General features: G+C 38.1%; 2 protein-coding genes across 3 annotated transcripts in view; both read left to right on the plus strand.

Moving 5' to 3' along the window:
• LOC139935647 (phosphopentomutase-like) overlaps positions 1-12,348 on the plus strand; it is a 106,723-nt gene extending 94,375 nt beyond the window's left edge. For both annotated transcript variants that reach the window (XM_071930129.1, XM_071930128.1), the window contains 7 exons: positions 785-861; positions 1,924-2,017; positions 2,515-2,644; positions 3,909-4,008; positions 5,745-5,831; positions 6,743-6,873; positions 8,378-12,348. In XM_071930129.1, the coding sequence (XP_071786230.1) occupies positions 785-861; positions 1,924-2,017; positions 2,515-2,644; positions 3,909-4,008; positions 5,745-5,831; positions 6,743-6,873; positions 8,378-8,477 (719 nt within the window). In that variant the 3' untranslated portion in view covers positions 8,478-12,348. The remainder of the gene's footprint in view (positions 1-784; positions 862-1,923; positions 2,018-2,514; positions 2,645-3,908; positions 4,009-5,744; positions 5,832-6,742; positions 6,874-8,377) is intronic.
• Positions 12,349-14,055: 1,707 nt separating this feature from the next.
• The window catches only part of LOC139935778 (inverted formin-2-like), a 77,046-nt gene continuing 67,022 nt past the window's right edge, over positions 14,056-24,079 (plus strand). Inside the window, exons 1-2 of the mRNA XM_071930358.1 lie at positions 14,056-14,217; positions 17,049-17,522. Of these exons, the coding sequence (XP_071786459.1) occupies positions 17,144-17,522 (379 nt within the window). The 5' untranslated portion in view covers positions 14,056-14,217; positions 17,049-17,143. The remainder of the gene's footprint in view (positions 14,218-17,048; positions 17,523-24,079) is intronic.

The following is a 24,079-nucleotide window of genomic DNA, read 5'->3' on the forward strand; positions in this document are numbered from 1 at the left end:
TGGTAGTATAAATCACTGTGAGAAACGGCTCCTTCTGAAGCGGAGTAGTTTTCCACAAAGTAAGAAATTAATTTTCCACAAATTTGATTTCGAGACCTCAGATTTAGAACTTGAGGTCTCGAAATCATGCTTCTGAACGCACACATCTTTGTGGGACAAGGGTGTTTTTTTCTTTCAGTCATATCTCGCAACTTTTACGACCGATTGAGCTCAAATTTTCACAGGTTTGTTATTTTATGCATATGTTGAGATACAGCAAGTGAAAAGACTGGTCTTTGACAATTACCAATAGTGTCCAGTGTCTTTAAATTGCTTGTAAAACTTTTGATATTTTTCGATGGATGAAGGAGGTATTCCAAAATCAAATTCTCAAACTCCCTAAGGAAATTTGAGAAAGTCTCTTTTGGGTCTGTATACAATGAAAATGCGGACAGATATACAGTTTTCGGAAACCTCAGCATGAAGAGATTCAAAAGTTGTGTACTGGACGTCATTACTTTTCACAGAGACAGATAAAGTAGATCTGTGTAGGATTGCAACTCCTCCACCAGTCTTGTGAGGTCTTGGGATGTGATGAAAGTAGTAGCTAGCAGGGGTACACTGACGACTTGTTAAGTTGTCATCTGGTCTCAGCCATGTCCTTGAAATGGCAACAAGGTTTAAACCTGTTGACGTATTATGCCAACATAACATATTTACACCAGCGCATGGTCGTACAGTCAACGGTTGTTCTGCGTAAATTGATTGTAAAACTTTTTTCTTTTTTTCTTTGTTGATTAAACAGATGTGTACATGCTGGCAAGTACAGTGTCATCTAAGATTCTCAGAACCATCAGTTTAAAAGAGGGCTTTCAATTTGAGGTAAAAAGAATAATAATAGATAATAACAACGTTGATATTAATAAATAAGTCTTATGTAGCGCACGTATCTACCAAACAAGGTACTCAAGGCGCTGAGTTTATACAAACGTTCATAAAGATAGGTTATTGCAGTGATGAATTCTGAGACCCAATTATGTAGCATATGGGTTTACTACGGCACATACAGCGGCGCATAGCAGCCACTGCCAGGAACAACGGGCAAACCTCTTCTCTTTTCGATAAGTGTACTGGGTTCTTAACGCCCCATCCTTCTTCCTTGATAAAAACATGATTACTAAACACAATGTCCATTTGTCGCATATTGCTTGTTACTGGTATTCAGCTGATGTTTGCTCATTCTGAAAATCATCAGGAAATTTGGTTGGTAATCCTGTTTTTATCGAGGCAGAAATTTCTTGCTAAGCAAATTTCAGTGCTATTCTATGAGATTGGGCCCTGATGTTTGGATCCAGCATGCAGGAGCGTAGTTCCTCAGCGCTGGCCGAGCCAGTGTCTCGTTTCAGGGTGTCTAGGAAGGAAAGACATCTTCTACTACGAGCAGCCTTGCCTTGTGTGGACTCCTAGATGATGGTTGGGCAAGCGACAAGATCCGAGTGGTGGATTCAATTATATACCTTGCCTTTAAAGGAACATGTTGCCTTGGATCGGTCGAGTTGGTCCTTGATAAGCGTTCCGTAACCGTTTGTTATCAAATTGGTATGGTTAGAAAGATGTTGTAAAAGTAGAATACAATGATCTACACAAATATGTCTCAAAATTGCGTGGTTTTCGTTTTACCTCGTCGACAAACGCGGTCGGCCATTTATGGGAGTCAAAAATTTGACTCCCATAAATGGTCGACCATGTTAGTTCGCGACGTAAAACGAAAACCGTGCAATTTTGAGTGATACTTGTGTGGATCATTATATTCTACTTTTAAAACATCTTTATAACCATATGCATTCCATAACAAACGGTTTCAAACGCTTTTTATAGACCAACTCGTCCAATCCAAGGCAACGTGTTCCTTTAAACTTTCTTGTCTTTAATTTTAAAATCCAGGAAACGTTGACAGGTTTCAAGTGGATGGGAAATAAAGCAGATGAGCTCATCAAGCAAGGAAAGACGGTCCTATTTGCATTCGAGGAAGCTATTGGTAAATAGAATTTTGATTTTTTTTAAATACTTTTAAAGGAACATTACAGAAGTGTTTTTGCTAACATAACAGTTGCCGGCAGTTTAATAATAATAATAGTGGCTTCTTATACAGCGCTCAGGTCTGTCATGCAGTGACACTCATGGGCACTTCAACATTAATACCCCTGGTCACTGGGCCTTAAATCATTCCTTAAACCATCTCAGCTCCATGGGGAGTATACAGCTTGTGCAGCCAAATATGTAGCGCAATCAAGGCTAATCAATCACAAGAACCAACTCTGCCCTCACAGGTACCAATTAACCCATAGGTGGAGAGAAGCAACTATAGTAAAGTGCCTTGCTCAGGGACACAAGTGTCACGACCGGGATTCGAACCCACTCTCTGCTGAACAGAATCACCAGAGAAGCTCCCCCAAAATCACGAACCAAAATGGTTTATCTTCTTATTATTCAGTCGTTTCCTTAAACTTGAATCTGATTTGAATCCCTGTAAAGGTTTCATGTGTGGTACGGACGTACTTGATAAGGATGGAGTAAGTGCAGCTACCATGGCTGGACAACTTGCAGCTTTCCTTATATCGACAAACACAACCTTCACAGAAAAACTGCAAGAAATCTACCAAACGTAAGTGTAGACTGGGCCCCTGTCTTTATCCACAAGGATAAAGACAGGTACTTGCTTTTCAGAACCAGTGATTTCATTGGAAACAATGATGTCATTGGATATACAAACATCACCTCGAACCAATCAAAACACACTTAAGCCATGTTCGCATTGGACTAACATTTTACCGAGACAGTGGTTAACATTCCAAAAGGGGAAACTTACCAGCGTCCGCACTTGGATTTATTTGACTCGGATAAACTAACCGAGACCGTGGGTAAACTAACCGAGCTGGCCCCCTGCGTGACATTAAATAGTTTGATAATTACGAAAATATTATTCTTCCATGACAAAACATGTCAGCTTCTTCGGGCCACGGACGGATGGGAAATTTAACCGAGTCGTCGCGCCCGCATTGGACTTTCAGGCCTGGTTAAACTGACCCGGTCAATCTTCCTGGGCACCTTTGGCTCGGTTAAACTACCCATTCGGGTCGGGTAAGTTACCTGGGAGGAAACTTCCTGGGCTGTTCCCAATGGACTTAAAATGGGTAAGTTACCCATTGGCTTGGTTAGTTAACCCAAATTAAGTCCAATGCGAACAGGGCTTTAGGGAAAGCTTACTTTTGATCGTCTGCATGCAGTGTGTCCCTTTAATTACATTGTTTATAGGCAGGTTATACTTTTGGTAATTGTCAAAGACCAGTGTTCTCACTTCTCACAGAGCTTTGGAAAGTACTGAGTATTCAGTGCTAACACACATCAGTTATATGGGTAAAACCGAGGTGAATATTCTTTATCCCCGATGCAAATTTAACATCTATTAAATCGTTGCAAATCCTGCTGCTAAAACGTAGGATTTGAACTGCCTCCAGCTACTGGGCAATCTCAGTGGTGTAGTTGGTAAGACATTGCTCTAGAATTGCAAGGGTCGTGGGTTTGAATCCTGTCCAAGTAATATGCCTGTGATATTTTTTTACTGGCCTCGGGAAAGTACTGAGTATACAGTGCTAACACACATCGGTGTATTGACCCATTTCACCTGACGTCATCATCAGAATAATCTTGGACGCGCCATACTGGTGGGCATTGTCACTGTGCATTATTCAGTGAAGTGCGCATTTTAGGCGACGCAGCGTTTACACCTAAACCTATTGAACACCAAACGGTGAGCGTGGCACAGTCGCTGCGTGTGACGTGCGTGCAGGAGGTCAATATGGATAAAACCAAAATGAATTACCCATCCTCCAACTTATAAAACCACTTCCATTGTGTTTCTATTGCAGATATGGTTTCCACTGCTCCAATAACTCCTACTACTTGTGCATGAATCCTGCCACGATGACAAATATATTTAATAGAATACGAGCTTACGATGATGGTCAGGTGAGATAATAAACATTGTAAATGTAACACTTTGACGAAAAATACATGCTCTCTGATATCCACACAAAGATGCAGCCGATGATTTCGCCAAACTCATCGTAACTTAGGATTAATCTTAGGACTTAAAGGCAGTGGACACTATTGGTAATTACTCAAAATAATTTTAGCATAAAACCTTACTTGGTAACTAGAGATTGAGAGTTTGTGGACAAACTCAAGGTGTTCGGTTTCCGGGAGTAAAAGCCTGGATTAAAAAACAAGTAGTTACACCTCGCTTTGTTCTCAAGATTTGTAATAAATGATTCAAATTGCAAAAACTGTCAAAACAACCTGATTACTCTAGTAAAAGATGTTTGGTGATGTCATCGGTAATATTTGTTTTAAACCAGACCTTTGCCAGACTTGTATACTGTGATGGTAAAGCATCAAAGGATGTATATTTCTTTACTCCTCCATGATTTCAACCTAAAAGGCATTAAACAACGCCCTTTCAAATCATTTCACAGTCACTTCCGGTTTAAACAGGTCAAAAGGTCAACGAAAGTTCACCAACATATCCATTTCTGTAAAGTACGTAAAGCCCTTTCATATGATGTATAGATTGTCAAAACAGCTTACGTAGTTTTGGAAATATGAACTTAGGAAATATTGACGACTGTAGAAAAGATTGTAATGGGCATGTATGTTTTAACCGCCTTGAAGGAAGACTATTTTTCAGGCAGCTTTTTCGCACATACCAATGGGGATTTACGTTCTGTTCTTTAGACGTGAATTTTGAAATTTCCAACCTCTTTTTTGAGCCAGAAGACAACATCGAAATGAGGTCATGTCTATGGGGCGTTTACGGAGTTTGCAATAACGATTCCGATGATGTTTCGATTGTAAGAATCCCTCATGTAGATCAAAAGTTATGATTTTTTGAATTAATAAACTTTGAATATTCATAACTCAAGAATTGATGACGTCATCATGACGTAACTCACACGGTTTCTTCTCCTAATAAATATCTAACTATGTGTGAAGTTTCAAGTTCATACGATGTTTGGAAAGATGTTTTTGTAGGGGGACAAAGGACGTACAGAAGAAGAAGAAGAAGAAGAAGTATCAATAAAAAAAAAAAACCGAACAAAAATAAGAGGTGTTCCGGGCTGTTGGCCCGAACACCTAATAAGTAATGGGGAGAGGTTGATAGTTTAAAACATTGTGAGAAACGGCTCCCTCTGAAGTAAAGTAGTTTTCGAGAAAGAAGTAATTTTCCACGAATTTGATTTCGAGACCTCAGATTTAGAATTTGAGGTCTCAAAATCAAGCATAAGAAAGCACACAACTTCGTTTGACAAGGGTGTTTTTTCTTTCATTATTATCCGCAACTTCGATGACCGATTGAGCTCAAATTTTCACAAGTTTGTTATTTCATGCATATGATGAGATACAGCAAGTGAGAAGACTGGTCTTTGACAATTACCAATAGTGTCCAGTGTCTTTAAAGCACGGGTACAGTTCCCTATTCAAAGAAATCGGCTACTGTACTCGTATGGGAAACTTAAAATTGTGACGGTGACCGTCTTATCACGCAATCTTTCGCCTACCTCTAAACCTCGGTTGATGCCTCGCACGTGCTGCACAGCCTCGGCTTTAATTGTGACTTAGGTATAAGCTGTTGTTGTGTTTGAGAAGTATTGTTATAATTGACTTAACTTGACTAACTTGAGCGGTGTGTTGTTATTGTTTTTCAGTATCCTAGTTCTTGTGGGAGTTTTCAGATTACTGGCATCAGAGACCTGACGACGGGTTTTGATAGCAATCAGCCTGATAACAAAGCAGTAAGTATGGGTTAGCAGACAAAAAGACCAGGGGTGGGATTCATCACAAAGAGTTAAGACTAGTTTCTATCTCGGTCCTAACTTAGGACTAGCCATACGTTTTTAATATCTCCTAGGACTAGCCCGAAGTTGGAACTAGTCCCAACTTTTGTGAAATCGACTCCTGGGCTGTAGCTAGACCAACTTTTTCTAAATCCTCTAAAGTCCACTGAGGGGAAACGGATCAACAAAATTACTCATGTTTAATAACGGGGGCCAATCATTGCTGAAGTACAAGCTTCAGTTAGGCATGATGCCTGGTTTCCAAACTGTCCATGTTAAAGGCAGTGGACACTATTGGTAATTACTCAAAATAATTATTAGCATAAAACCTTTCTTGGTAACGAGTAATGGGGAGAGGTTGATAGTACAAAACATTGTGAGAAACGGCTCCCTCTGAAGTGCCATAGTTTTCGAGAAAGAAGTAATTTTCCACGATTTTGATTTTGAGACCTCAAGTTTAGAACAAAGAATTGACTAGATTGGGATTCGAACCAACAACCTCCGGATTAACATGCCGGTGCTGTACCAACTGAGCTATCTAGCCCTATGTTAGCGGTGTCCCTATTTTGTCAATATCTTTGTTCAGGGGTGCTTGTCAGAAGCCATACAACCGTTAACTGCTGTGTAGCCAGGGATCACACCCAAATTAGGATACAAGCTGGGAAGCGGCAGCCAGGGGATCACCTTAAGGGGATGCGACACAAAACAAAAAAGGAACAAATTCTTTTATGGCCATTTGTTACTTGAAAAAGTACTTTGTGTGTGCCTGGAAGTAGGGCGAGGAACCTTATACCTTTCTTCCAGGCACACAATAATTTGGTCTAACAATTGTTAATTTGTTTCTTATTTAATTTGTTTGTTGTTTGCAGGTCCTTCCAGTAAGTTCTTCAAGTCAAATGATAACTTTTAATTTTGCCAATGGTTGTGTGGCGACACTAAGAGCTAGTGGAACGGAGCCAAAGATCAAATACTACACTGAGATATGCACAGAACCTGCCGGGTAAGTCACAAACTATCAAATTTGAGGCCAATTTCATGGCTCTGCTTACCGCCGAACTCTGCGCTTACAATCATTATTCTCCGAGTACAGGAACCAATTTCATAGAGCTGCTAAGGACAATAATTTGCTAAACATGAAATGTTTGCATTGATAAAAACAGGATTATCAACCAATTTTCCATGTGATTTTCAGGATAAGCAAACAACAGCTGAATACCAGTAGCAAGCAATATGCAACACATGGGAATTTGGTTGGTAATCCTGTTTTTATCAAGGAAGACATTTAATGTTAAGCAAATTTTTGTGCTTAGCAGCTTTATGAAACTGGGCCCTTTCTGTAAGTTTCTGCGCTAGCTGTGTACGCGAAAATGCCATGGAGTATGCAGACGCACAAGCGGATATTCCCTGCTAACTCGTGAAATACGCTTGATGTATGCGTGGAATTCCCTGCGTCTGTAAGCGCTGATGCTTACGGTAAGAAGAGCCACGAAATTGGGCGCTGATCAATCACAAGACTGGAACACTGATTAAAAGATGTGAGTAACATTTTGTAATTATTGGTAAAAATGAATGAAAATATTAATGTCAACAAATAAACATACAATTTACATGGTATAAAGACAAACTTTTTGACAACCTTTTGAATTACGGGTCAAAAAATCGTGATTTTTTTTTTTTTTTTTTAGAATAGTGAAAACAATGATGGGGGTTTTCACTATTTTCTTCTGACTATGATGACCTAGGTCTAACTTTCACAGTTGTTTTTTTTTTACTTTTGTAATTTTTGTTTGTACAAAGTGCAGATTCTGGCCTTTGACAATTTCCAATGGTGGCCCCATGCTTTTAAGTTATGGGCGTCAAAATGTCTTGAAAGATAGGGGGGGTGGGACATCGTTAATCATAAGATTTACAGCTTGGGGTCCTTTAAAGCTCTATTGTCCGTGGTGGATTTGATGTCTGTGGTGGTAATGTGTTCCTATATATGAATATATTTCGAAAGAGATACAAATATGTTTAAAGGCAGTGGACACTATTGGTAATTGTCAAAGGACTAGCCTTTACAGTTGGTGTATCTCAACTTATGCATAAAATAACAAACCTGTGAAAATTTGCGCTCAATCGGTTGTCAAAGCTGGGAGATAATAATGAAAGAAAAAACACCCTTGTCACACTAAGTTGTGTGCGTTTAGATGGTTGATTTTGAGACCTCAAGTTCTAAACCTGAGGTGTCGAAATCAAATTCGTGGGAAATTACTTCTTTCTTGAAAACTAGTCACTTCAGAGGGAGCCGTTTCTCACAATGTTTTATACCATCAACCTCTCCCCATTACTCGTCACCAAGAAAGGTTTTATGCTAATAAATATTTTGAGTAATTACCAATAGTGTCCGCTGCCTTTAAGAGCACCCTCATGAAGTCAAAGATACGGCACATTCAGTGCTCTAAACCGCTCGGCCTCGACACTTCATTCCTTTTTGATGAAAATTATTTTATCTTTGTTGACAGTGATCAAGAAGCAGCAAAGAAGGAATTACAATGTCTTGTTGACAGTATTGTGGATCTATGGCTGCAGCCAGAAATTAACCTGCTAGTACCCAAAGAATAAGTAACAAAACACCTTAGGCCCCCAAAAAATAAAACATGGTTAGCGTCCCCCGACCGCTTCCTTTTTAGAGGACACCTCCTCCTTTTTTTTCTCCTTTTTATTTGTTTTATTTGTTAATAATAATTACAAAAATAAAAATTACGATCTCAGACGAAAAAAAAATGGATTTAAAAATTAGCCCAGCTGGTTGCAAAAAAAATGAGCCCTCCTTCTTTGAAAAAAAAAGGCAAGACGCTAAACATGTTTATTTTTTTTCTCGGCCTTACTACATCAATCAACTGACAGGTCTGTGCCTAATTTCATCAATGAGCTGTATACCAGTCACAAATTGTACATGTGGCATGGTAGTTTGGCTGGTAACCTTATTTTGGTAAGCATTATTGTGCTGTGCTTTGATGGTTTTATGCTTAAGCAGCTGCCCAATTTTATACAGCCTGTTTAATGCACAAAAACTCACAAAGCACAGAATTGTATTGCTTAGCAAAAACAGGTTACTGGCCCAAATTACATTAAGTTTGCATTGTCGTGGCTGGTGCCCAACTCATATTTTGCTTAGCAAAGGAAGTTTTCAAGCAGTATTTTGTGCTTAACAACTTTATGAAATTGGACCCAGGTTGATAAGCTATCTCCGTACAATACACCATTTGTAGCTTGAAGTATGCATAGTTTGCTTTGATTCAAAGAGAAGTGTGCAGCCTATGTTAAAACTAAACATCGTTCTAAACTATTGTTAAAACTTTTAAAGCATCATTTGGAAAAGCAATCGTTTTGTATGTAAACAATAATATGTCATTTGCATCGATTTATAAACTGAACAAAACAATAACCATAACTGTGTGTCGTTTTTTTTGAAACACAAAGTATTTTTCGATAAAGCCATCTCACAAACATGAAGTTATAAATTTGTTAACTTTTGGTAAGAATAATAATAATAGTGGCTGCTTAGATATATCTGTGCATATCCATCATTCAGTGACACTCACGGCGCAATTTTCATTGTTCCGTTCCCTTGAACCAACTGTGGGAACGTTCAAGGTAATTTACGCAGGTGAACAAACCTCATGTTACCCTCTGTGCTGTGCATTATGCGTAGCATGCATCCTTAGCCATGGTACATGTACATGCGTCTTTGTTCTGCGCTGTGCATTATGCGTAGCATGCATCCTTAGCCATGGTACATGTACATGCGTCTTTGTTCTGCGCTGTGCATTATGCGTAGCATGCATCCTTAGCCATGGTACATGTACATGCGTCTTTGTTCTGCGCTGTGCATTATGCGTAGCATGCATCCTTAGCCATGGTACATGTACATGCGTCTTTGTACCACATCACGTGATTGGTTCCAATCAAACTTAACAATTTGTTACCGACATATAACAAGTGCATGTAGATGAACATACATTGTGTGCGCTCATAAAACAGCACTCTAATCTAGATCCATAGAGTTATTTATAAGAACTAGAGGCTGCACTGGCCTATATACTTGACCCAGTAAGCGCACAGGCGGCCATTTTCTAAGTTGACAAAACAGGCATCCCACAGCGTGTGTTTGTGCGGCCATTTTGTAAGTTGACAAAGCCGCATCGCATAGTGTTCAATAAACACAAACTCAAACGTGTGTTTCATATATTCAACGTGCGTACAGAATGGCGCACGCGTGTCTCCTTGTGGTCCCGTCGCAATTGTGCAAGAAGCATCACCAGTGCGCCCTCTAGTTCTTATATATAACGCTATGTTTAGATCTTACACTCGACATCTAGACAGTATTATGAGAACTTTTTAAACACATTTTAGGTTAATATGTTAAAAGCAAAAAATTACATAATTTGTTTTAGCTCTAAAAACATAAAGATTTTGGAAGTGCACCTGAAGTCGAACCAAATGTGTCACTGATTTTTCAAAGAGAAATTAATTACAATTGCTACATTTGCTTCTTCAAGACAGAGAATTACATAATTTGTTTTTGTCTATATGAATATATTGATTTTAGAAGTGCACTTTAAAGCAGAAAGCCTTGTCTATATATGTCACTTATTTTGACAAAATTTACCAAATCCTCAAGCAAATCACTCCAAGATGACTGAGTTTACAGAAATAAATATTCATCAGGAAATTTGGTGCCAGTATAAAAAGTAACTTTGAGAATTAAGAAGTGTCTTCTTTTTTTTCTTTTTTTTTTGCTTACTGGAGTTATCAATTGCATACTAAAACCTTTTAATACTAAAAACTTCAATTTTGTTTGGTTACGGGAAAAATAATGACAATTATGCATAACTATGCTAACAGTGGCTTGATTAATAGTACCATATCATATTTTGTGGTTGGTTTTACATGAACATTTTATAAAGGAAATAATCTTTTTGTAAGCTGTTTGGGTGAAAGAAGTTGTATGTCAAATGTCTCATGATTATTTATCCATATCTTTATAATAGGTCAGCTGTTACTACCAATAAACAGAGTGATATGTATAAACTTGTGGACAAGTCCTTAAATGTCTGTCGCGGTGATAGCGTCTTGCTCTCAGCCCCCACGCGATTCCGACTCGCTCCCCGTGTTTACCAGGACACTGGCGGTGTTCTCGTGAGACTGCTGGCCTCTGCGAGACTACTGCTCTCATGACTAGGGAGTAAGTAGTCGTCAACCAGCAGCTCCGCGCAAAAGCAGTGATCTTGCGAGAGCAGTTTTCGATCGTGGAAGCCTGAATCATTACATCGCCACCATGACTCGACTATCTCACCGCGACAGACCACTAACGACTTGTTCACACGTCTAAGATATGTACTAAACTAAATTTATTTTAAGACTCCCGTTTGAGAGGTAAGTTTATGCAAAAACCTGTCGAACTGTCAACATAATTTTAATATGGTGAATGGTTGGATGAGTTTTAGAGGTCTTGAATATAAAATTGACTGAAAACATTTTACCAATTGGTAGCCATTAGTTCGAGAGATTAATTTGAATCTGGAATTGTATATTTTGAATACGAAAGCCACTGCATTCTGCTTGTAAATTTTAATTTGAAATTGGAAAATGGAAAAACATTTTCAAACCAATTTGTTTGTGTGCAACATTGTGCCTCTTGAACACTTTTCGACCATTATTACCTAATACAAACAAACAGACCTCTTGATTTGTTTTTGATTTAAAGGCAGTGGACACTATTGGTAATTACTCAAAATAACTATTAGCATAAAACCTTATTTGGTAACAAGTAATGGGGAAAGGTTGATGGTTTAAAACATTGTGAGAAACAGCTCCCTCTGAAGTGGAGTAGTTTTTTGAGAAAGAAGTAATTTTCCACGAATTTGATTTCGAGACCTTAAGTTCAGAATTCGAGGTCTCGAAATCAAGCATCTGAAAGTACACAACTTTGTGTGACAAGGGTGTTTTTTTCTTTCATAGTTATCTCGCAACTCCGACGACCAATCAAGCTCAAATTTTCACAGGTTTGTTATTTTATGCACACGTTGAGATACAGCAAGTGAGAAGACTGGTCTTTGACATTTACCAATAGTGTCCACTGCCTTTAACTGACAGAAATTTTGATTATGTGATAAGAGTACCTGTATCAAGTTTACATGTGGCATTAATTCACGCCTTCGGCTCGGTCGTTTATTGCCTGACTACAACCAGTTTTATAAGGCCACTCAAGATGTTATTGCCTACTCTTTTAATCCTTTACTATGAAAGGACTACAAGTTATCTCTATCTTATCAAATCTTATCTCTAATACTTTCACTTCAACTTTCACTGGTTATAAACTGCTGTTGTGTCTTTGAAGCAGTGGAATGTTGCAATGTTGCATTTATATCTGTATGATTAAATGCTGCACTAAATGTTTTCTTTGATTTGCCTTTTCTGTGCTCAAATAAACAGATGTATTTTGAACCAGAAATTCCTTTGCTTGTTGTTTGCTAATTTTACGTATTTGATAAGGTTTTATTGGTATGTTTTTGTGATGGTATCATGACTTTGTGACCAAAAGGTCAAATAACTTGACAATTTACAAGATAAAAACATCAAAATTTAAGTAAGCACGAGCGTTACAACCAGGGATTATACACTGGTTAAACTTTTGCAGTCTTTTTGTTTTACAGATGAAGAAAGTCCTTTTCGATGTGGTTTAAATAGTTACATGTGCCCCTTATTGTATTTATAAATTTAGTGCCAATCTATCATTGGTAATTACTCAAAATAGTTTTTAGCATGAAGCCTTACTTAGTAACGAGTAATGGGGAGAGGTTGATAGTATAAAACATTTAATTGCGAGAAATGGCTCCCTCTGAAGTGAAGTAGTTTTCGAGAAAAAAAAAGTATTTTTCCATGAGTTCGAGACCTCAGATTTAGAATTTGAGGTCTCGAAATCAAGCATCTGAAAGCACACAACTTCGTGTGACAAGGGTGTTTTTCTTTTGAAGTTATCTCACACAACTTCAAGCCAAATTGAGCTCAAATTTTCACAAGTTTGTTATTTTATGCATATGTTGAGATACACCAAGTGAGAAGAATGGTCTTTGACAATTACCAATACTGCCAGTGTCTTTAATTTAAAGTACATTCAGTCTAAAAAAGTTCTAACAAGTAATATTTTTAAGCACACCTATATGAATAGAATTTTTTTTTATCCTTACATCAATGTGTTTTAAGCACTGCATACTCGGTACTTTCCCAAGATCTGAGTTGGGTGAACAAAATATCCACAGGCAAATCACTCGGTTGGGATTCGAACCATCGACCTTTGCATTGTTTAAGAAGGGTGTTGCTTTGATAGTATTGAAAACAGTGGGGCTCTGTAACTTGTCGAGTCTGTAAGTTGTCAATGTTAGCCCAATTTTATAAAGCTGTTAAGCAGAAAATACTGCTCAGCAAAGAAATTTCTTTGCTAGGCAAAACATTAGTGTGGCTCTTGTATCAGTGTAAAACCACAGAGCAAGGAAGAGTAAAACTTTTGCTGGTGACTAGTTTCTGTTGAGCAATATTTTTCTGTGCTTAGCGAGTAAGGTTTTAGGCTAATAACTATTTCTGACTTTAAGAAGAAAATACTGCATAGCAAATTTCTGAGGGCTCCAGTTGTATCAGTGTAAAACTTATGAAATTGTTGCTGGTGACTAGTTTCTGTTGAGCAGGATTTTTCTGTGTTTAGCAAGTTGTTATGCTTACAGGCTTTATGAAATTGGGGGCTGTGACGAATACTGCTTAGCAATTAATTTTGTTGCTAAGCAAAAATTGATAGAGGTACCAATTGGATCAGTGTAAACGTTATGGAATTTTGGCAGGCAACCAGTCTCTGTTATTAGCAAGATTTTTCTGTGCTTAGCAAGTTTTAATGCTTACATGCTATTAATAGAGCTGCTTTAAGTATAAATTATGCTTAACATTTGTCTGCTTAGCAAACAAATAGCAGGATAGCTCGTATGAACAGTGGGTGTACTTTTGTTTGCCTCGAGGAGGGACTTGATTTGACACCACCACTGTCAGTGTGTAGCGCCCCCACACTGTCAAAAGTCAACTCTTCTTTAAAAAGAAACCCCCTGCAATAAGAGTGGATTAGTCCACGGAGGGGTGTGCGTGAACGACAGTTCGCAAAACACACGCACGGTACGGCCACATGCTTCACACACAGTACACACATGTGTATGGGATTTAATGTACACACTATTTCTACACGCACTCGACGTTGACTGACAAGATTTCCACACACGAAGGGACACCTTACACTGGAAATATCTCGCCTTTTCAGGTAAAGTAAGCACACATTTTCCATATGTTTAATCGTAAAACTACTCTTGCATTCTTATAGACTACTTCTGCAAGCAGTCTGGTGCATTTATATCAAACTAAGTTCGTTAGTAACAAGACAACGTATGAAACACAAAATGTGAACGGAAGTTTTTCAACTTGTCGTCTGCAAACTTTTCTGCCCAACCCATTTTGTGTTGTGTGTACTTTAGCTATGGGGTCGTTTACTCGGCCGTGACACGAGGGGCATGTTTATGTATACAAACTGACCGTACTATAAACTACTAGCTATAGCTAGCCCTTAAATGATAGACCAATACAAGTCATTTTAGTCTTTACTGCCGTGTATTTTTGGGGAGTTGAATAATAAAACTGAATGAATTGAATTTAAATTGAAGAGAGTAGGAAGAAATACTGCAGTGCTTTTTTTTATCGACGATAACAAGTACTAATCTATTTTTCACTGTATACGAGCAGAAAACCCTCATCTCTAAAACTAACTCACTTTTTTACCTATGTTCACATCACCCACAATTAAGCGTCCACTTTTGTGACAAAATACACCAAATGAACGACAAATATGCATACTGAATAACTTTTTGCAAATCTCGACCTGTCACCTTGTATAGTGTAAGCTGTAGGGAAACTTCAGTATCCTGCCACCACTTGTTCACTTATTTTTACAGAAAGGAATATCTCATTTGAGAAAATTTGATATTGTTATTGTACTATTTTATTTCATAACGAATGAAAAAGTGGTGACAGTGAGTGATGATACAGAAACTTTTCCAAGCTGTATTCGACAAACTCAAGCACTTTATGTATCATTTTATACCCGTGTGATTGTTTATAAATGGATAAATAACATTGAGTTAACTGCTATGTGGTTTTCAAACTGTTGTTCATAAAATGAACACAAAAAAATGTGTACCCATGATTGTGGCTGTGTTACATAACCAATGGGCTTGCTGAACTCGCTAATAATTGAATAGTATACAAATAGTCAACAGTTTTGATAACACTACAGACCAAACATAGCATAGAGATTAGCAACACTTCACTTAACAACATTGATATAGACCATTCCAAGTGAGCAATAGCACCGCATGCTGCAAGTGGCTGCGCCGACATTGCTGGGTTGCGGCAGCGCAAGATTTTGTATATGAAGGCATGGTAAAATCGTCTTCTTTTTAACTTTGTTAAGTGTCTTCCTCGAAAGTCTTATTTTTTTTAATGCAAGTCGCCAGACAAACAAGGCCTGAAGGCCATTTCAATAGCCACCAGTGTCACGACTGGGACTCAAACCCACACTCTGCTGATCAAACACCAGAGCTTGAATCCGGTGCTCTTAACTGCTAGGCCATAACATGCCACAATGATTTACACACTTTCTCTGACAGGACAGCCTGTCAAAATTATGTTGAATATAATACCTATAATGAAATAATATTTGAAACTAAATTGAAAGTAATACTGAAATTCTGTTGAAAAACCTTACATTTTAAGAAACACATTTTAGAGAACCTACCATACAGTTTCAGAGTCTATCACACTTCTAATTTAACTTGCCTATTGTCTGCTCAGTTTTCAGGTTACAATTTCCGTTTAGTATTACATATAATGGTCAGTGTTCTAGATACATCGTTGTGTCATAATGTCCTGTCATGAAAGTTTGTTTAAATCTTTGAAAAAGACACCGAAAATAAAACAATCAAAGAGTCTTTCTCAAATAGGATTTGAACTGCCTCTAGCTACTGGCAATTTCGGTGGTCTAGTTGGTAAGGCACTGCTCTAGGACCGCCATGGTTGTGGGCTCGAATCCCACCCGTGTAATATGCCTGTGAATATACTGACCTACACACATCAGTGTATGGGTAAAACTCAAATTAATATCCAATAAGGAAATGACTAATATGTTGTCTTTGCTTTCTCCTTGACCCCTACCCCTATTTTTGTTTAGTCTGTCTCATTCACAATTTAATTGCCTTTCTCCATCTTCCCAGCTTTGATTTTGATCAAACTTCTTGAGGTCAAACCTTTGTCTCATCATTCATCTCTTGTTTTGTCTGTGTGCTTTCTGCCTCTTGCTCATTCTATCTCTTCATCTTTTTCCACTTGACTGCTTCTGCTGCACCATTAAACCGTTTCTGTGTTTGTTATCCACAGGCCTTGAATTTCATCTTTGAAAGGGCAAGGCCATTCCATTTTGCAAAAGGCATTTCCTTTTTAAAATCTTGAAGTCGAGGGGCACTAAGGCCAAGACCAAGGGCAACGGAGGCAGTGGCTTACATGTGGCCTGTTTTTAGCCTTAGAGATGAACCTATAGATGGTCAAAATGTCAGGTCACTAGCTATTTTTAGCAATCGGTCCTGTGGGTGTTTTTTTCTCTTCATTCATTCCAAGATATTTCCATGAATCCATTCCAACAGATAATCAAAATAACAAATGGGGGGATTTAACCAGAAAAGTCAAAGCTTGTGGTAGGTTCACCAAACAGGTAGTCGTGACTGTTTTTGTAGTAGTCGTGGTGGCACGATTAATCAATTTAAAAACTGGTAGTCGCGACTTGACTGAGCAATCAACTATCGCAACTTATGACATTATTCACACAAGTCGCCTAGGCCCAGGCCTGTATGCTTCGTTTTTGAAAGGGCAAGGGCACCAAGGCATTTTATCTTTGGCAAAGGGCACCCTACATGTAAGAGGAAATTGTAAATTTCTACTGGAGCATTTCAAGGGCACCAAGGCAATGGCTAGGGGCAACGGAGGCAATCGCCTATATAGTTACAAGCAGTTTGCAATCAGCTAAATATATTTTGTTTTCTACTTCAGGAATCAAAGCTATGTACAACTCCTGATAGTCATGTGTGGTTGTCGTAGTTCAACCTCCTCTTGATTACTAAGGAACAACCTGTTCCATAGTCACCATGTTCAAGAAGCTAGCCCAGCGAGTGAGCAAAGCCAACAGGCCAGAGGAGCTTGTCATCTTAGATCATGGAGGCAACTTGGAGAATAGCGAGCCGGAGCTCTGCATCCGGCTCCTTCAGCTCCCGACCCTTCATAACTACACCGGTCTGAAGAAGCGCATAATGAACAGCGACAGGGAATGGCTGCAGCGTTTCCTGGAGCTGGATGGCCTGGACGTCCTCTTGGAGTCTGTTGTGAGACTGTCCAGCAGGGGGATGAACCTGGCCTATGCATATCTTCAGATCGAGGTGGTGAATTGTATCAAGGCGGTTATGAATTCCAAAGCGGGACTGGAGTACATCTGTGAGAATGAGGAGTACACACGCAAACTGGCTGAATGTAAGTTAAATTTTTGATTTCTTTTATTTGAAAATAAACACATTTTACTCACATTGTTTTTCACAGATCAACCTGTTAGCTTTTTGTCTTCAGGCATACTCACATTGTACTCATTTTTTTTTTGAACTGATTAATCTGTAGTTTGTTTTCATCAGTATAAATTAGACATCCAAACAAGTCTCCTGTAATATTATTGAAATGATTTGGGGGATTGAACAAAGAATTGGCTTAAGTGAAATTCGAATCAACGACCTCCGGAATAATGTAAAATTATTTAGACACAAACTAGCAAGAAATTAGCAAGGTTGCAAGAAACCTGCATAAAACAACAAGGGCATCCAACGCAAAAATTTTCCACCAGTACCTTCGTAACCTTTTTCATAAACAGACCGTAAAAAGTTGCCGAAATGTCTACTCCGTTTGCTTACAGTTTAAGCCCATTCGGCTACTTTTTTTTCAGAACGTAGCGAGAACGAGTTTGGTGTGATGTGGGCTTTTTGAAGTTATCATTTTAACAGTCATTAGTCTTTAAAAAACGGTTAGGTCAAAACATTTTTAATTGGACATTTAAACAAATACTGTTATAAGAGTTGTTAGTTCTATAAGGCCCAGTGACCAGGGATAATAATGTGAAGCGCTTTGGGACGCCCTCCGGGTGTGAAAAGCGCTATATAAAAACGGGTTATTATTATTATTATTTTTATTCTTTTATGTTTCACAAATTTGCAACTAGTGATCTTTGAATGACCTTACAGTTCATCACTTTAATGGCTTGGTGATATATTTTATTGGAGCCTTTGGTGTCACCGGGCACTAGTCCTGAAGAGGTTGCTGGACAATTATATGCAGATAAGAGTAGTCTGATTGAAGCAAACATTGCCCTGGTTATAGGGTTGAACCACCCAGCGACATGTTTGTTCTGTGGCGCTTACAGAAGTGATAAGCCTTTGGTTCCAGTCCAGGTTGGGTTTGGCCTACCCGTGTTGTTTGGTATTCCTGATAGATTCTTTTACATTGTCCCAATGCCTAACACTTTATTGTAAACCAGCACAAAGGTTTTCTTTGATTGATAAATGGTCTAATGTACTGCAGCCCCGGGGCGGCAGTACTGATTTATTTGTCCGTTTCATAAGTTTACTAACTTCATCCTGCAGAGTGGTTGGGGATCAATGACTGAAACTGCTCCATTTTTCCGAATCACAAAAGAGATTTCTCGAAAGATTTCTTCTGACACTTGGGTGTATCAGCAAATTGATCTTAACACTGATGCATCAGTGCATGTCAATCGAATTGAGTCAGAATGCTACCCGAGTTGTGAAATGCAGTGCGAAAAATTGAATTATGAAAGTATAGTGCCCTATATCTAAAAAGCAAAAAACTCAAGAACTCATTGAACTAGTTGTCATGCAGGCCCGTACTTCAAAGGTGATTGCCTCTTTTTCCCCCTGACCATTGTGCCCTTGAAATGCTCTTGACAGTAGAATGTACAATCCCCTCATAGGGTGCCCTTTACCAAGGAGAAAATGCCTTGGTGCCCTTACCCTCAACAAAACCGAAGCACACAGGCCTGGTCATGAATTGAACACTTTTTTCATTGGTTCCAAACTGTTCATAAAATGGACACGATCAAAATGTGTACCATTATTGACACTGCACGTTTGCAAAATTTTCAAAATTTTACGAGGTAATTTATTGATGGAGTACTGTATTCCCAACCATAGTGCTACTGACTGATTTGTAGATAAAAAATATGAAACTCATAAAAAAGAAAAATCATAATTTATAAGTATGTTGATTCCAGTTCAAAAAAAAAGAAGTAATTTCCTGACAAAGCTTTTGATACATGTTCCTCTTCTCTAAATAAACAATTTTAGCAAGTCTGCAGAGTCGTTGAGCGTCACATGCATCTTGACCCTTCAACCATGTGTAGGTAAATGTCTTTTGTGTGAGTGTTGGTTCTGAGAATGACATTTGTGAATGGGAATAAAACAGTCACATGGTGACTCAGTCTTTAGTGTTTGTTTAAAACCTTGCAGGGTCATGGTTGGGGGTAAAGTACTTTGTCTTCTGGTTTGGTCTTTTATCACACGTCCGCGGTTTAAGACCTTGTCCCAATATTTTATTCCCTAAAACCAGGGTTGTTACTTGTGGTCATGCGATAAAACTTCTTTCAGTTCTTTATTGCACGGCCTCCATGCAGCTTGTTTTAAACTGCCCTTGAATACTTCGTTGCGATTCTTGTATTTCCTTATTACAAAGTAAACATAAAGTTTTATTATACATGAGCCACATTGCTTGAGCTGCAAAGTTTGTACCGATAGGTTTACATGGCAAAATGTGTTTACTCTGTGAGATATGATAATTTGTTCAGGTACTATAACAATTGCTGTTGACTTGTAGTTTTTCTGATGATTTCTTATTTCGAGACTAAAGTGAAGTTTCCTAAAGTGATGTTGTATCCTATGAACGAAGTTGAATCAAATTACTTTTTCTGGATCTGAAATCGTCAGCTATACTGACAAACAAGTGACGCATTAGGCAAAATACAAAGTGGTTTACTGTGTAATTTAGTAGATTAAGACAGAAAAGTTGAAAAAGTTGAAATTGTTAAAGGTCAGAATCGGTATGAGCTAACAAAATTGGCCCAGACAGTTTTAATATTTTGTGTGATTAGCCATAATACCAGCACTTGTGCGAGGCACAGCAAAACAGTTCCTAAAACGAGCAAAATATATTTGGTTGTAACAACCAAAATCAGCTATGCAGACTTTTTTTCAGATAGATTTCTTAAAAATCAGTAAGCTTTCAAACAAGATTTCAAAATAAGATATTTTTTGTCATGCAATCCTGTATCATACATTCAAAGTGCTGATTAAGGAATGGCACCCTTTTAAGAAAGTCTCAATAACACTCCATGTCACTCAAGATACAGTTTCTATTCATCTTTTTAGCTTCCTATTTACATCAAATAATACCCGAGATGAAACCAACACTTTCCATCAGGATAACAAATCTAGCCCTTTTTGTACACAATTCCCTTTACCTTGTTTGATTATGAGGATATTTGTTACTCTGAAAGCTATTTTTATGGTACAAAAAGATTATTTTTTCCATACTCTATTTTATCGTACATCTTTTTAAAGACACTGGACACTTTTGGTAATTGTCAAGAGACCAGTCTCCTCACTTGGTGTACCTCAACATATGCAGACAAAAAACAAACCTGTGAAAATTTGAGCTCAATTGGTCGTCGAAGTTGAGAGATTATAATGGAAGAATAAACACCCTTGTCACACTAGCAATCTATTGGAGCCCCACTTTAATATTGAATTGACAATCAAAATAATTTGACCTTCCTTACTACCTACTGTTTTTCCTGCGATCATGTCGGTTTCAAGGTGTTCAGTTTGAACTTGATCTTCTAACCCGCTGTGCATCCCCTGGTGTAAGGAAACCAGCCTAATTGCAAAACCATGTTTCACAAGGTGGTCTCTGATAAATACTTATATGCTTTTAACTAAGCCTGGGTGACTAGTGCAACTAGTGACATAGTCGTGACTATTGATTGCTTAGTCGAGTCGTGACTACCATTTTTCAACTATTCTGTTAATCATGCCGCCACGACTACCACAAAAATAGTCGCGACTACCTGCTTGGTGAGCCTATTGTGTCGCTCACGACTATTCACGATAACATAATATACTTCTGAAATATAATCAGACATCAGTGACACAATCCTTCAATCTTTTCAGCTTGAATTTTACTATATTGCGCCTGTAACAAACATATGCCGGAAGGTGTTTTGGGAATTAAAAATTAGTCGCGAACTAGTGTCAAAGTCGCATCTATTTGAGACAAGTCTAGTCGCGTAGTAATTTTCTTTTTTCTTTTTTTATCAGAGTGGGAAATAATTGCAGCTCGGTTTTTTGGATAAAACTACAAAACAAAATAACAGTGACCAAACAAAAACGGTCAAGAAGCTATCAGCAACATTATGTTTTTAAAGGGATTAACTCCAGCATTTAAAGGAACACGTTGCCTTGGATCGGACGAGTTGGTCTATAAAAAGCGTTTGAAACCGTTTGTTATGAAATATATATGGTTTAAAAGTAGAATATAATGATCCACACAAGTATCTCTCAAAACTGCACGGTTTTCTTTTTACGTCGCAAACTATCACGGTCGGCCATTTATGGGGGTCACAATTTTGACCCCCATAAATGGCCGACCGTGTTATTGGACGAGGTAAAAAGAAAACCACGCAATTTCGAGGCATATTTGTGTAGATCATTGTATTCTACTTTTACATCATCTTTCTAACCATATGCATTTTATAATAAACGGTCAAAAACACTTTTCAAAGACCAACTCGACCGATCCAAGGCAACGTGTTCCTTTAATGGAAGTTCTGTTTTTGGGTTTTTTTTTTTTATGAAGTAAAGTTTGTATGGTTAAATGAGGTTTGTGCCAATAGAACCATGTTTTTAAAATCTCTCCTGAGTAGTGCTGGTTCTGAAAAGAACCAGTTGTTGACAACAACTAGTGATTTGTCATCAGTTTTCATGATTTAAGTAACATTTGTGGGTTAGATCAACAATGTAAAACCGATAAACCATAAAATAATTACCCTTTACTACATCCTGACCACAGGGAATCATTGGCACTCTTTAACTTCCGTAGGAACCACAACCAGTGTACTTATAAATAGCTTGTTTGTTTAAACTTCAAGCTTTCAGTAAGATATTAAATTGCAGATGTCAAGTTTGTTTATTTGCAACATTTCTTGTCTGAGGCTGTTGGATGAAGAAGCCACGCACAGTGCCTGGACAGTAATGTTATGAATTGCGCTTTGCATATTGCTCAAGCTTGTTGTACTTAAAACACTCTTGAACAATGTGGTTATTATTTTTGTCACCACCCAAAGGATTTGAGTACTTTTTGTATGACACAATACACAAATGCCACACCTAATTTACATTAACCTTACAAGGTTTAAAGATAACAATGGTAGAAAGCGTCCCTTAAAATATTACTTGCTGAGGTGCTGTAGTTTTTGAGTATAATGAGTAAAACAATTTCATGAAAATACTTTTGAAATCAATTTAGCATATACAACTGATATACGCGACTCTCCTGAAAACATTGCTCTGTAGTTTTCACCTTTTTCTCAGACACTCGACGACTAATGAAGCTGAAACGGCACCTCGATCTACAAAGGTATCAAAACCCTTTAACACAATATGCCACCAGTAGAATTCATTTGGTTTAAAATGAATCATTTATAAGTGAATTACTGGAGTGATCTTTATAAGTAGTTGACCGTACCATGGCGAACTTGTGGATGAGCAATCAGCAAATGTGTAGTTTTCCTTTAAAGGATGGTGTTGTCTTTGTGTCATTCAGACAATGCTGGTGTCTAGACACAGGGTGACTATCACATCAGAGCACAATGCCAAGGTCATAGTGTGAAGCCTCAGTATTTAAAGGGAAGGTATGGGTTTGGTCATCACCTTTAACCAAACTGCATTTGGCTAGAAGCCTATACATCAGCTTTTGACTGTAAAAAGGCACTTTGAGAATCATTTCAGTACAAGTAATTTGGTTATGTTAAAAGATATCAGTGTTAAAGCTCAAAAGTTTTAACCTGGGAAGCGTATGTATTCCTATTAGAGATTATTATTCTTCCTGCTTGGACAAATTTGCTCCGGATTTTCAGCGATATCTTAAAAGCACGACAACCTTTTGAAATGAAATTTCACTCCTTTTTTTTCTTCTTTTGAGTGGAGCTCTAAGACTCCGTTTATTCATCACCAGTGACAACAAAATACCATCATCTTCAATGGAACATTAACACACTATGGTTAGATCAATACATTTTAGTACATTGAGGATACAAGAGGCTAATTAAGATGACAATGAACAAAATAAACATATCAAACAACAAGAACATCAAAACAGGTTTTTTAAATTGTATTATCTACATTTATACAGGATTAAACCAATCAAACGGTTCCAAGAATCAGAAGTAAATTTTAAAAAATAAGATTCTAAACTTAATCTTGAAATTTTAGACGAACGGTCTAATACCATTATGTCAGGCCTGATACTTCACGGAGGCAATGAAAAAGGCGATTGCCTCTGTGCCCATTGGTCATTGCCTTGGTGCCCTTACCGACAGTAGCAATTTTCAATATCCTCTATGAGTGCCCTTTCAGGCCTCAAAATAACCCTCGGCACCCTCGGCAATTGCCGTGGTGCCCTTTGCCTCTGCTGTGGTGCAATGTGCAAGGTTCCTGTACAAATGTACATGTTCCTCATAAGGTGCCCATTTACCAGAGGAAAATTTGTGTGCCCCTTCATGAGCGAAGTTCAACACCCTTGTCGCACAAGGTGTGTGCTTTCAGATACTTGAATTTGAGACCTCATCAGCTGAGGTTTCGAAATAAACTAAAATATTTGAGTGAAAAATTACTTCTTTCTCAAAAACTACATTACTTCAGAGGGAGCCGTTTCTCACAATGTTTTATACTATTAACAGCTCTCCATTGCTCATTACC

The sequence above is a fragment of the Asterias amurensis genome, chromosome 4 (genome assembly GCF_032118995.1).
Source record: "Asterias amurensis chromosome 4, ASM3211899v1".
NCBI lineage: Eukaryota > Metazoa > Echinodermata > Asteroidea > Forcipulatida > Asteriidae > Asterias > Asterias amurensis.